The sequence below is a fragment of the Ammospiza nelsoni genome, chromosome 6, assembly GCF_027579445.1.
Source record: "Ammospiza nelsoni isolate bAmmNel1 chromosome 6, bAmmNel1.pri, whole genome shotgun sequence".
Classification (NCBI taxonomy): Eukaryota; Metazoa; Chordata; class Aves; order Passeriformes; family Passerellidae; genus Ammospiza; species Ammospiza nelsoni.
In genome coordinates, this window is record NC_080638.1 from 35,733,252 (window position 1) to 35,748,929 (window position 15,678).

Here is a 15,678-nt window from a genome sequence, read left to right on the forward strand (position 1 = left end):
TTGACTGAACATCACCATGTCAGATATGCCATGGCACTACGTGCCACATCCAGTCGTTTCTCTTGAACACCTCCAGGGATGGTAACTCCACCACCACCCTGAGCAGTCCATTCCAATGTTTAAGAAGCTCCACTGTGAAGAAGTTCCTCCTGATGTCCAGCCTGAACCTCTCTGGCATAACTTGAGGCCATTTTCTTGTCTTATCACTGGTTACCTGGGAGAAGAGGCTGACCCCCACCTTGTTACAACCTCCTTTCAGGCAGCCACAGTAACATCTTCCCTGAGCATCCTTTTCTCCAGCTTAAACAACCCCAATTCCCTCGGCTGCCTCACAAAGGAATTACCCTCTAGAACCTTCCCCAGCTCCATTATCCCCCTCTCTGGACATGCTCCAGCACCTCAAAGTCTTCCTTGTAGCGACAGGCCCAGAACTGAACACAGGACTTCAGGCGCAGCCTCAGAAATGCCGAGTACAGAGGGACTGCCCTGGTCCTGCTGCCCCCACGGTTGCTGATACAGATCTGGATGCCATTGACCTTCTTGGCCACACACCGGAACATGTTCCTCCAGCTGTTGACCAGCCCTCCTAGATCCTTTTCCACATGACATCTTCCCAGCTGCTCTGTCTCCAGCCTGTAGTGCTGCCTGGGGCTCTTGTGCTCCAGGATCTGGAACTTTGTTGACTCTCATACCACTGGCCTTGGCTCATTGATCCAGCCTGCCCAGATCCCTCTGCAGAGCCTTCCTGCCCTCCAGATGATCAACACTCCTGCCCAGCTTGGTGTAGTCTGTAATCTGTCTGAGGATGCACCTGATCACCTCATCCAGATGATAAATTAAGATATTAATTAGGACTGGGTGCAATACTGAGCTCTGGGGAACAATACTGATGCACAGTAAACTGCTAAGCTTTATCATTCTGAAGGAATTTGAGGGGGAAAAAAAAGTGCTGAACAGCAGACACATAACCACGTCTTCAGCTTGCCATTTAGAAAATATTTCCTACATGTGAATAAGCTCAAGTAGGGTATTGGGAGGATGCACAGGAACACACATACATTCCTCCTCCACCTTAAAAAGAGAAAAAAAGAAAGCAAACCAAAACACACAAATCTTAAGACTAAATGCTTTCAAATACATAATTCTGTAGTGTTGCTGTAAAAAGATGCCCTCCTACACAAAATTCTTGTGGAAAAGGACTGGTTATATTACGTTGGACAACTCAGAATCAGGAGGGATCAGAGCATCAAGACATATTAAGGATACAATCAATAAATGCATCCTACCCTCCAAAGTAGTTCATCATTTTCTCTTCTATTTCAATATATACAGAAAAATCAATAATGAAGAAGAGAAGGTTAATCTGGCTTCCACTCAAAATGCACCAATCTTGTTTTTCAAAGACCCTTAAGAAAGGATTTTAAAATCTCTTTAAAATTATGAGCAACTGATATTTGACCTTATAAAATTCCTCATGGGAACCTTGGAGCTAAAATACCAGAAGTACCTAACAAAGACAAAATATGTTCTGACAAAGGAAGGAAGAGAGTCTTGGTTAAGAACTATAGTCAGTATCATAATAATTTATTATAAGTAGATGAAGACAATTATGTTTTGTTAATATTAGCACTAGAAGTTATATGCTGTATGTGTACATTTAATATATATTTATTTAGACACACATAATACCGTACATGAATATAATGAATGTAACCACACTGTGCAACAATTTGAAAAACATCAGTGCTTTCCATTATCCAACTTATGGCCAGTTTAAAGCAGTAAATTTAGGTCACTGAACACACAGCAAGAGGAGCTAGACATTATTTGCCCTACAAATATCCGAACTATCAAACCTTCACCTTAAAGAAGCCATTACCAAGATAAGATAGTGAAGAAAGAAGCTTGTTTGTTTTTAAAAAATTAAATTTTCACAACAAAACACAATATGAAACTTGCATTGGACTTTGTTCAGTCCTTGCTGAACATCCCAGTCTGTGCCCAGATGTCCAGCATGATCCAGTCTGGGTCCATGGGGCTGGGCAAAGCACCACAACTGGCCTGCAGCTGTCTGCAAACAGCTGTCCAGGTCAGAGCTTGCAGAAGACCAGACCATCATTTGGCTGGTGTGCCCTTCTGGGCTGACCAATTCTCTTATGTCAGTCATGACCTTTTTTGTATAAATATTCAAATACACAATGGAATCTGACATCTAAGTGGGTCAGATTGAAAGTCAATATGATGAACACTGAAGTAAAATTCTCACAACATTTAAACAGAAGGGAAAATACCAGCCATTGGCAAGTAGGCCAATGACCTATATTTCTAAGTGACCGTTTAAGCATTTTATCCTTAATTCAGAATTCTAAATAAGGCTAAGAACTATTTTAAACAATTATGTTTCAATTACATAAGACAATGACGACAAAATTAAAACTTAGACCTGATCCAATAACTCTCACTAGGTCTGCTAGTGTGGAGGAGGTGATAAATATCCACTTTCAGCTTTGAATTTCTTGTCTTTTCTCTGTGTTAAATCCTCTTTTACATTACAAAAATCCCAGTGTTCATTTTCTCTGTTCTGCCTACAGCCACCCCACCTCTGTGTTTCCCATCTGTCTACTCCTTTCTTGTTCTTCTTCAGCTAAATAACTCCTTAAAGTCTTGGCTCTGTTTGCCAGTTTAACTTGGCTAGCTCCAACACTAGGCTTGAAAGCTGCAGGTAACCCAGCTGCTTGGCTACCACCAGGCTATCAAGCAATCTTGCTACAGCTTTCTTAGCTCAATCTTGCTACAGCTTTCTTAGCTCAATAAGTTTCAGATTACAGGCTTTATCTATGCCTCTTTCAAGCATTAATGTTTACTTCTAACATCTCAGTATTCAATATTGTACAATCAAAAAACCCAGTACATACTTCAAATACCAATACTAAAGAAGAATCTTCCTTACTCTCCATCTTGTGCTGCTCAATATTTGATTCTTTTAAAGGTTCACTGGCCCATCTCTGAGGCTAAAGGCATTCTCCCTGCTCAGCATCTCTATCCACGCTTCCAGAAATTCAAATAAACAACTATGATAAAATGTCTTTTCAACACCAAAATTCAGTTCAACACTGAAAGGCAAACATTCAACTCTGGTTATAACAATTTGTGTAATTTCTCAGTTTCAAAGTGAGCATCAAATAGAAGTAGCTGTCACAGTGGCTGATGTTTCATTTTCTGTACCATATCTTGGATGAAACTACAACTAGACATGATGTTTTATATTTATATCCCCTAAGGATATAAGGAGTCAGTTTCTATTCTTTCAACTGTCAAATTCTGTTCTAAAGAGTAAATTATCAAATTCCTTTCAGCAAAGGCCAAACTGAATAAGTCCAAGAAAACTATGAACACAGAGATATTCCGGTCACTTTGTTTACCTAATACATAGCAAACCTGGGACAAGAGTCAAAGGCTGATAAAGGCATTTCCAGGGAAGAGGTTGCAACACTCAGCACTAAAGCACATGAAATGTTGCCTGAAATGTAAATACAAATTCAGAGGTAGCCACCATTTTGACTGCTTCACAGTGTACACTGTACACTGCCTCACATTACATCAAAAAAGGAAGGTAATCAGGTATATTCTGCTGTCCCAAGATACAATCCATCTTGGAACCTTTGGGGCACAGCTAAATTGCCATGACTACATTAACTTAGCCCTACTAAGCAGAAACTTTTTCTGTTGCAATGTGCTACAACTAAAAGCATTGTTACTTCACAGCCATTAGGAACAGGCAAAACTCACAGTTTATCCCCATCACGATTTCTTTTACACAGTGGCAGAATCACTGGCTCCCCAATGCGTGGTTTTGCACCTTTGATGATTCTAGACTACATACATAACTGCACTTGACCCTACTGAATTGCATAATCTTGCTGAGCAGGCTCTTTGGAATGTGACATCAAACACAGCCAGGCAGTCCTCTCCCATGTCACTTTGTTGCCTATTGATATTACCAATCATACTGTACTCTCATAGTATAAACTATAAATGTATATGAGGAAACCTGGTCTCAGATCAGTGCAAAACACCATGAATAGTGAGCCATATGTGAGGGTTCTTGCACTATCAATATGCAGCTTTTCAGTGTCTGCCACAAAGTAATTTTATTTAGATCCTGAATGCTTCTCCTTATCATGAGTTGCAAACTCTGCTTAAGTCAGGACATCCACTATTTCTTCCCTACTCATAATATGTTGTGGCAGTAAAACAATAAATGCATTTAAGACCATTCACTGTCTTAAAATCCATGTTGACTGATATATGTGAATATGGGGTGGGGAAGCAGAAGGAGGGCTAAGTTTTACAGAATATCAAATAACAAAAAATAAAAGACAAAAAAATCCATCCATAGAATATTTAGCCTACAGAAAATTGTAAGCATAGAGAACATCTCTAACCTTTAATCATGAACATGGGTATCAAACACCTGTGTATCCCAAAACTTACTGCACAGAATGTGATTGCTCTTTACAAGAAGACTTAAGAAAAAGAAACTGGACTGACATTTGAAAAATATGACTGCCAAAAGAAGAGTTTAGCTTTGCTTAAAAACATTAATGATTTGAACATTTCTTTAAGAGTTCAAAGGCCTAGATTGGTTTCCTCTACACCTTGAGAAGACTGAAGCATGCAGTTCTTACATTAACACAGAGTATTCCAACCACAAGTCTATGGAACAGCCTAGGGGAATAAATTTTTAAATCCTTCCTTGAAGTTCTCTATGTGGGGAGAATGGCTGAGGTCACTTGGCTTGCTCAGCCTAGAAAATAAGAGACTGAGGGAAGGCCTCACTGTGGTCTACAGCTTCCTCAGAAGGGGAAACAGAGGGTCACACATTGATCTCTTCACTCTCATGGGCACTGATAGGACCTGAGGAAATAGCATGAAACTCTATAAGGGAAGGCTTTGGCTGGGTATCAGAGAAGTGCTCTTTATTCAGAGGGTGTTCAAGCCCTTGAACAGGGCCCCCAGGGAACTGGTCACAGCACCAAGCCTGGCACAGTTCACAAAGCATTTGGAAATGCTTTCAGACACATGGTGCCATTTTTGGGTTTACCAAAATGCAGGGCCAGGAGTTGGCCTTGATGACCCTTGTGGGTCACTTCCAACTCGGGATATTCTATGATCCTACAATGACAAGCAGAATACTCAGCTGTAAATGAAAGGTCCTCTGTTTTGTCTCGTTGACCACGGCATGTGTGTGGAATTCCTCTGCAGCTTGTATTTTAACAGAAGTATTTGTACATATGTATCTGAATACATCTCAACAACATTCAGTAAATGTACACTTTTTGGGTAGATGTGCGATGTGATAGAACAGTAGTAGAGTCACTGAGTTTTAGCTCCTGTGCTTTGAAAGTTTTAACATTATTTAAAAAAATAACACCACAATTTGAAAGATTCATGAAGCTCTCATTTAGTTCAAACATAATTGTACTTTTCTGAGAGTCACATTGCTTTTGGCCACTAGCTGTACTTCCAGCAAGATGCACACACACAAAGGGAGCAACTGATATGCCTAAAAACATAAGTGACTAAATCATCGTAAATACCAAAGGTACTCACACACACTCAGCTGGCAGTCATTGAAACATGGCATAAAAAATTACATTGTATATCACTTCAATATCCTGAAAAGTTCATCTTTCTAAGAAATATCTTAATCTGGCTAAGGAAAGACTGTTACTGAATATTCTATTTGTTCATACTCTGCAGCTGTGCTGTGAGAACACCTAGGGGTTCTTAAGCAATGAAACCGCCTGTTCAATTTATTATAGTACATAAATATGAACAGCCTAGAGCATGTGGTTCCTCAAGACAAAAGGTACAAGTGCTACAATTCTCTCATTACACTATGAAGATTCGAACAATCCAGCTCCTTATGGCTACAGACAACAGTTGCTCAGTTAATCAAAGATAAACCTAAAGAAATAACTGGATGTCAAAAGTCATTAAACTTACCTGACAGGCATATGTATGTTAAATATTCACCCTGACCCCCAGTAGCTAGAAAAGGAATCTTTTTTTTTGTTCTTCTTTTCACTTGAACAGCTCCCAGCATCCTTTCATCATGTGGGGCAAAAATCTCTTTGCTGATTGCAGATTTAGCATTCATCGTAGATCACAAGTATAGCAGACTGGTGCTCTCTAAAAATAAAAATCATAAATAAAAATAAAATATAAAATCATAAATATAAAACAATATTAGAAACTCTCAAGTTGTATCAAAGTCCACAATATTAGAAACTATTAAGTTATATCAAAATCTACTTACTCAGGCATTAAAAACTCTGACCTTCAAAGAAAGTTTTTAATGCCTCAAAGAATTTAGAAAATAATTTCCTATTTGTAAAGGCAGAATATTCAAAGTATTTAAGTGTCTTCACTGAAGTTCTCCACACTTCTTAAATTTGCTCATACAAGCTTAGCTGATTTTGGGCAGAAGCACTAGCACTTCAGTATGTTGCAAAATCTTCTCAGAGAAACACCCTGTTTAACTTCATGCAGCATAAAAGCTTCATTAATTCCCCCTCTGATAACTGAGGGAAACTCAGATCTGTGTCCCACATACACAGGGAAAGCTCTGCAAGGGCTTAGGGAAGGAGCACCGTGGTTGTGCTGGCACAAAAGTCACGTTCACAGAGCACAGAGACAGCTTCAGACTTGGTGAGACTGTTCCTTCGGGAGCACTGCTCCTGGTGACAGCACCTGATTGCACAGCTCTTGCCGCTTCAGCACCTCATCCCCTCAGCTCTGGAATTACTGACTGGGCAACTGCACAGGAAACAGTGTCAGAGACACCATGGGCATCAACACAGACACAACCACACCTCTACTTTTGGGCTGTGTCATTTTGACCCAGGTCAGTTCCTCTATGTGTTTCGTAACAAAACAGCAAAGTTGATTTAAGAGAGACGTTTGTCTCAGGAGAGACATACACATTCATATAGGAAAAAAATATTGTAGAGAACAGGGAGGGAGGAGGGAAGCTGCTTAGTCATGTACATCCCAAAAAACAAACCTCACCACAGCCTGGAGAGCCTCCCTCTAAAGGAGGGAGAACTGAGAGGCAACATTAACAGGTTCTTTGTGCAAGCTGTAACTCCCACTGGTTCTGCACTGATAACACACACACAGGCCCCCATTCACAGAAACTGTTGAATCACACCTTTAATTGTCCCAATGTAATGGCACTCCAATGCACATACATTAATTTACACATTTCTGTATTACTAAAACTTTCAAGCTGACAGATCTTTTTGACATCCTTACTATGAAGATGATTATACTCAGGTCTGAACTACCTGATAATTCTGCCTGTGGGATCATTTGATATTTGCCATAATTTAAAATAAATGTCAATAAACTACAGTCAAATTAGATTATGAACCCAATAGAGCCACAGATCCATTATTTTTTGTGCACATACTATCAGCAAGGTAATTGCCTTAACACTTTCAGTCTCAACGTTTTGTTGTCACTACTTATGACATTCCCTTATCTTAAAAAAATGAGAAAATTAAAAAAAAAACTACATATGAGACAGCACAACTTAGTCCAAACTTAATTCATCACCTGCTAATTTTGGGATGCAAACAGAATCCTGTGCCATTTTACATGAACCTTTAAAAGAGTGAATTGGATTTAAAAATTTTCTCCATCAAAAGAAAAATCCAGACCAATTTCAAGGGATCAAAGAATGCACAGCTCCTGACAAGCTGTGATCTTGTAAACCCCAACATCTTAGTTACCTATCCTTTAAAATGAATATATTCACATGACAACAGAATCAAAAGAATAAACTTACATGGCAGTTACTTAGAAAAAAGTTCTGAAAGAAAATGTGTTGGTTTCACATTCATCACATACTTCTCTCTTTTTCTGTGTTATAGAAATATTTGCAGAGTACATCATACCAGCATTTAAACTGTTGGAACACTGCAATTAGTTTTGGGTTAATTTTTTTTCTTTTTTTAATTCAAGGCCACTGTTAACAACAATGGATTTAAACACACAGACCTCCTCCTGACTGAACTAGAGACTGATAATCTTTGCAAAACCCAGACTTTCATGTGCCTAAAGAATTTTCAATGATTAGCTTTTTGGGAAAACACACAGAAGTACTGTCAGGTTAAAAGACACTCAAGTGACATTCAACTGAAAAAGTGCTTTCCAGATTGCAATGATTTGATGCTGTTAATTCTGCAACTGAGTTGCTGAATAGATGTTTTCAGAAATTTTCTTAATGGTCACGGACTGTAAAATAAAATATGACTTTAAAGATTACTCAGGTAATGCAAGTTTTTCTTACCTACAGTATCACAAAATGTTAGTGGTTTATTGCTGCATGCTGCCACTGGCTTTGACATTAAGCTGGTTTGTATACATTTACCAGCAGCTGTACACAGACACAGCAGATACCTGCACTGTAACTGGAACCTCCAACTAAAGTGTGGACTCCTGACTTCAGAGACTGTGATCTTGATCCTTCTGTTCCCGGAACTTGGGCTCACAACAGCTTCAGAAGCCATATTCAAACAATTAATCTAACACAGAGCGTACTTGACACAGCTGCCAAATCTGATGTGAAAACTGACACTAACACAAACCACAAAAGCCCATTTATTTAAAGAAGAAAATAACTAACTGTGCCTGTGTACAAACAGACTTCTGAGATTGAGATGTCAATATAGTTTAGATGAAGTTGTTTTTCATAGGTCAAAAAATCAGCAGCTGAATTCAAATAAGCAACCTTCACCTATGCACTAGTAGAGGTATGCAGAAGACGTCTGTTTAAATTAGTAAAGCCTTCCAATGCTCCCTGTTTTCACAAGTGGAGATAATACTCTCTGGCAGTTTTACTTAAAAAATCTGGCAGTTTTACTTAAAAAAAAAAAAAAATACACTTCCTCAAGGAACACTATTAAGTCGCATTTTTTCCTATTCTCCAACAAAATCCCTCTTTTCCTCAAAAAAAAAATCAAAACCAAACCCCTGCCTGTACATGCACAACTTTATGTTGTATATGCATATTTCTTTGCACAATTATGTTTTCTCTTGGTGCACATTCCAGGACAAATTCAAACCATCAGCAGTTTCCACTCAAGGCCCCTATGAACTCATGCACTGGAACAAAAATTTTTTCCTCCCATTTGTACTCAAATACAAAATAAAATCCTTAAAGAAACTTTGTTGGAGGATCTCTGAGCACTCTCAGACAGTGCATTACTGCTTGCAGCATTGTCCCCTCTGAGGTAAAGGGGGATTTAAATGTTCCAGTAAACCTAACAGTTCAGAAAGAGACCACATTTCCTACCTCACATGCTTTGTTCCACATATTTACTTCCACTCAAATTATTATACTGATGCTTTAGGCTAAACAAAGACCCCCTTTTTCTTCTGCAATTTTTCACTCCATCTACTATAGCATTATGGAACAGAATGTCAGCATTTACACTGTGGCCCCAGCACAAAGAAGAAACACAGAGAGGAAAGATTCCTGTGTGGATTTGAAAAAGTGCCTGCAATGCGCTGCTCATTTGCATCTTCTCACATCTTTCTCTACTACAGTTCTTCTCCACTATATTTCTATCACTAAAAGCTCCCTCTGTGAACAGCTGACTATTCCTCTAGAAGTATGTGAGGGGGCAACAATTAAAGGCAATTTCTTAAAAAGAAGACTAATAAAACCAAGATAATGAAGCTGAATCCTTAATGCATCCCACGTGTTCAGTAACAAAAAAAAAGCTGGACAGTTTTCTGGTCAGCCAGAATCTCAGACTGTTTTCAGGCACACAGCCAGCAAATGGCTAATTTATCTTTACACCCACATGTTTCATAGGACTCTATGCAAATAAGTGGAAAAAAGGGGATTTACAGTATCTTTGTTGAGGGTATAGGTATGCAGAAAGGAAATTAATCCTCAAGATTCAGAATTCAAATAGGAGTAAATTACAATACAAAGCAAGAGCTGGAAAAGGACATAAAGGTTTCAAAAAGAAAGGAAAAAAATGTTCAGTATGCTAAACCTGGCTGTTTTTAAGGATCTTCAGTTTAATCACAAACAGGGAAGGGCTCACAGGACAGGCTAACCACTGAAATGCTGCCTGCAGTGAGAAATCATCTGAGCAACCAACTATTCTTGGAACAGTAACTCTAGCAAGCACTCAAATCTGCTTTTAATAAAGCAACTATCCTGAAAGATGACATTTACTTAAGGAAATAATTGCAAGACACACTGTTGCCAAAAGAACGGCTTTTGCTATTGTGATACTTGCCTGGTATTTACTTGCTGGAAGTGTTTAAACTACTTTGAATATTACAGGTCATCAAAATCCTGTATTTGCTGTCATCTCAAACAAATAGCTAGTACAATTCTGAAAAAAAGCAAAAAAACCACATTTAAAACCCAAGGAAATTTATTTATAAATCTTCAAAGAACAAATATTAAAGCACACAAGTTTTGAAAGTTGGTTTGCAATACATTTATTAATTGTAATTTTATCGTAGAGGAATAACACCAAGTTTAATTAGCTCTGCATACAGGGATCAAATCAGTTGACCAACCTTATTCCAAAACAGTCAAGGTAAAATCTTTAAAATGCTTGATCATAAATAAATCAGATCATCTTCTGTCATCCTATTTTCAAATCTAACTTTGCTTGAAAGATATTTATTTGAATTAGGACAATAGCAGCAGCCACTGCAGCAGCCAGAAAAATTTCATTACTTCCCATTAACACAGGTTTACGACTTTTAGAAGTATTTACTGAGAAAGCCTCAACCATTCTCCAGAGTTATTTGTAGGCTGTCACATTTCCAATTTATTTTTCCAAATAACTTCTCAACTAAGACTGGTTCATTTCAATAATGTATTAATTTTAAAATATGAAAATCATTAAATTAGAACTGTATTTGTAGCAGTTCAAACTAGAAACAAGAAATGTGTTTTCACTTACATATGTAATTACAAAATAAACTGCCCAATCAAGCTGAATAGGACATAGGCAGACTTCAGAGAGCAGCAGCTCCTGAACACAAAACTTGAATCTCACATGCTAAAGCAGTAACTTCTTTCTGTCTTCTAAATGAAGGTTTATAACATAGCCCACCTAATCCAAGACCAACACATGGCAGAATTTACTGTAAATTTGAAATACAAGCCTTAACTTTGTTTTTAATCAAGACATTGTTTGATTACGGGAATTTTGCAGCATTGTTTACTGAAACCTTCCAGAAGCCTTGCTTGAATCACTGAATTTCTCAAAAGCTCCTAGAATAAGAAAAAAAACCATGAAAGACTATACTGACTACCATATTATGTGGCCTGAGAACATGTGATGGTTTTGGTGAAGGAAAAAAAAATTGGAGAGGAGAAGTGCACATTAATAGGATCTTACAGTCAGACAGAAGCAGTAAATGCCTCAATGCTCAACACATTTCTTCACCTGAGGCAGGCAGCCTGAGGCCCTGGGCATTTCCTAAAACCTTTCATTACAAGAGAAGTTGATTTGGATTCTGTGCAAGTAGTATGGACCTACAGATTTAAAGAGATAAAGAGCTCTGAATGGAATGCATATTTATAAAGAGACAGTAAAAAAAAGGAAGGTACTTTTGAGTTTATTCAATCTGTAACACAATCTTAAAAAAAAAAAAAAAACCTAAAAGTTTGGTACACCCTCCTCTATCACCTCACAAAAAACCCAAACATCTCCTTACAAAGACAGATTATCAGGGACATCACAGAAATCCCATAAATGGGCAAATGAGAACCAGTCCCACTTGGATGTGGAAGGCAGAGCAGCTGCTTTCATTTCTGCACTCTGCTCTGCTGAGTGAAATACATACACAGACCATCATGGTAAGTAATACCTTCCTCATGGCAAATGCAGCAAAAGCAGAAGATGCAGTATCACTTCATTCTTTTGAGACTGTGCCCCTAAACTGTTTCTAAATGGTACAGAAAATTAAGTAGGAGGTGACATAAGGCACCAGAAACATACTGAGGGACGGGTTACTGTATATTCCACGTCATATATCATGTTCTGAAAAGAAAACATCAATTCCACATCTAGAAGCTAAGGTCCTAGTAAACAGTATCATAGATTCCAGTTCAAAAATTGATGTAATACTGAAAAGAATGTAAAATACTGCAATCTGGGAAAAATCCAACTCAAATGTAAGACATAACATTTCTATACTGTGATTCTGTGTGTGAATAGCTGCAGGCTGTTAGTAGATTATTTTAAACAGGTGTGCAGAAAACAAATATATATTGAAGAACTGCAGCAAATCAAAATTAATTTCTGCTTATGTTTTCACAGCATTCTGGATCGAGACTATATTCATAAGAAATTAATAAAATAATAATGCAAGAATCAATGGACGCTGATCCTTTCAGCATTTTCTTAACTGCCAAAAGCAGCTGTGTTCCCTAAATGTGCCTTCCCCTGGAACTGGCATGAAAAGCAGGAGGTGTTTCTGCGAGTTGCCCCAGGGAGGCAAAGGCATCTCTGTAGAGGAGGTACAGCCCTCTCCAGGTCTTTCTGAGTAAAGAGCAACAGTTAGAGAGAGACCCAACTCAGATTCTCCTTGCAAGAATCCCACAATCTGAAAGTCATTATTATTTCAAGAATGTAAGAATTTGAAAATAAAGATGGACAACACCACATTAAACAGCACCCCGCAATCTACAAAACTGTCTACCAAAAGTCAGTCAGGAACTTCTTGGAAGCCTGTGCTAGAGTCATCCTTTTTTAACAGGAACATTTTTAATCACACAGATTCACCAAGAAATTTAGGAACTACCAGATGTTATAACAAAGCCACAGAGAGACGAGATTTGCATTTCTAGAAACTTGCCCTCAGGACACTGGGACATTCACAACAGTAAGAACTACTACTTTTGCATAACAACATTGCACATCGTAGTCTTAAGAGGTTAGCTTCATTCTTATGACCTTTCAGAAGTGCTTACATCTTAAGACCAATTATTACATCCAGCCCTAGACTTTCATTTGCAGGAGGAACTGCCACAGTTTCTTCTGCCATTCCTCACAGATTTCTTCCTCCAAACACCTCACCTCTCTAGGCCTTTTCCCTTTACCCTAGATCTTTTCTGAAATGCAATCCTTAAGTCTGGACTCACAGCTTCATTGACGGTACCAGAGTCAAGTGAAAGAACTATTTGTTGTGTCTTCGGAACAGGCTCCCCAGGTAAATGGCCACCTTACCAAGCCTATCAGAGTTCAGGGAGCATCTGGACAATGCCCTTATCACATGGTTCAGTTTTAGATAGCCCTGTGAGGAGAAAGGAGTTGAACTTAGTGGCCCTTATGGGCCCCTACCAACTCGAGATTTACAGACTCCTATAAGGAGTGAGCTACTGCCTTACACAGCTACTGCCATAAATAGTCAGCAAAACACAAGAGCTTCACTTCAACATCTACCATGTTCTTCAATCTGTTTGTGGGAAAGGAAAAAAAAAAAGACATTTGACACCTGAATAACTAATTATTCCAACTTAACAGGGGATTTTTGTATTTACTGCTTTAAGGCTATTTATCCTACTGCACAACAGTTTTATAGTCCAATTCTGTCTTTTAACACTTGCAGTTCTCTAGATTGACACCCACCAAAAGTCAGGAGATACATTCTGTGTGCCATCACTTGGCACAGTTAAAAGGGTTTGAGACATAACACAGCTTTCTTTTGCTCCTCCAGTAAGAACTAGAAAGATACCAACACCTTAGAATACATGTCTAAATCATTTGTTTCTACATCTTATGCTACTTTCATGTGAACTCAATTTCCTTAGTTAATCCAATGTGACTAATATCACATGAGACAGCATCAGAGACACCATTAAACCAGCTCCAACTTATTCACGTGGCCTAATACTTTTATCACAAACCCAAATCAACTGATCTGAAGTTGCATTTGAGCTATTATTGCTTGTTCAATTGTTTGTCTGTATTTTGGCAAAGAAAAATCACTAAAAATGAAATTAAAGGATACTGGTGAGAAGGAGCAGCCATGTTCCTCAAGGAAAGGAGAACTAGTTGAAAGGGCTGTAGTTTAGAACATGCACAGCTTCTTTTAGTAGTTTGTGTTGTTTCTCATTGAACTTATGACCACCACAAGCACTTGTACTGGCAGAAATTACTTATTTCCTTTTGTACTTCTCTTCCTTATGACAGCATAAATGCTTCTGTGGTAGTGCACTGAACTAGACGAGAATTAATCCAGTTTTAAGCTATCTTTAAAAAATAGTGATTTCTTTTGGTTTTACTCAGATCAAGCTCCCTGATACAGTGCACTCCACAGCTCTGTGTCAGCACACAGGAATGAAGTGCAGGTGGTGAGATTGGGGCTCCCACGGGCCACCAGCAGTGTTAGTTTACAAGGATCATGAAACTGTGCTTTAAAGAGAGAAGAACCCAAAACGTCATGTACTTTCATCAAATATTGAAATCACTGACAGAAGACATGGCATGGAGCCAATCTAGACAAAATTTTTCAAAATCAAAACTTGCTACAAAGAACCAAGCTTACTAAAAAGTGCTAAAACAGGAGCTCATATGGGTCTTCTTGAAAAGAAAAAAATGGGGCTCAAGATAGTATACAACTTCTTGGTATACTGACTCCATTATTTGTTGGCTTAAACAGAGAGGCAGCAAAAGTCATGTTAAAAGTTTGTCTCTGTTACACAGCTATCAGAACTGTTGCCTATAGGAATATACAAAACAAATGATGCAATGCTATTACTGCAGTATAGCGCCCATAACTACAACACACTAACTCACATCACCTACTCTGTCAAGACATTTCACAGGAACCAGATTCTGACTTATTAAGTACTCATAACTGAAAAAGCACATTAAATGGATTCATAATTTAGTGTACAGGCTGCCAGAGAGACAGGTTATTCCTACAGCATCAGCTGAAGGTGTTTTAAAGAAAAAAAATATAAAAATCCACAAAACTGTTTGAACTGACGGCTGGCACATAGTACTCTTACCATTTGCTTTCTCCAACTAGTATAATTCAGTACACTCTGAAATCAGGTTTTACAAATCCTCCCAGTTCCATTTCCATTCCTCCTCACATAACTGATATTGGTACAAGTTGCAGTCATCCATTAAATTAAATATCCCAAAAGAGAAGGAGGGAACAAAGTCAGGCCTTTCAAGCTATATATTTTCAATTTTCTAAACTGCAACCTGCAACACCCACACCAGAAAAAAAAAAAGAAAAAGTTCCTTTTTTTACTTTAATGCTGAGGAAAAGTACAAAAGCATAGTAATACATTGGGACTAGACAATAAAAGATAACATCGAGGTATTAAAGCATTTCATTTCATCCATCTAAGGTGAATCAACATTCCTTGGTAAATATAAATAGTGGGGTTTTATCAATCACTCCAAATGCCTAAGAAGAATAACTTACTAGCAAAATGCATAATGCTTTTAAGAATGAAATGTATGCAGTTCTGGGGACATTAAGATATCTGTAAGAGCAGACACACCTCTATGACCTACTACATGAATGTTTTTCTTGAGGGAAAACAAACACTGTAAAAGTAGTAAACCATCTGTTGGCCATGTGCTGATACTTTGCAGCAGTTAAATA

At 38.2% G+C, this 15,678-nt stretch overlaps 1 protein-coding gene across 5 annotated transcripts in view; it reads right to left on the minus strand.

The window, feature by feature from the left end:
- The window catches only part of STXBP6 (syntaxin binding protein 6), a 98,223-nt gene that overhangs the window by 55,061 nt on the left and 27,484 nt on the right, over positions 1-15,678 (minus strand). For 3 of the 5 annotated variants that reach the window (XM_059474035.1, XM_059474034.1, XM_059474036.1), the window contains exon 2: positions 6,010-6,195. In XM_059474035.1, coding sequence (XP_059330018.1) covers positions 6,010-6,163 — 154 coding nt within the window. In that variant the 5' untranslated portion in view covers positions 6,164-6,195. Of the gene's footprint in view, positions 1-6,009; positions 6,196-10,325; positions 10,425-15,678 lie in introns of all 5 variants that reach the window. The other 2 variants (XM_059474032.1, XM_059474033.1) reach the window with 1 other exon arrangement.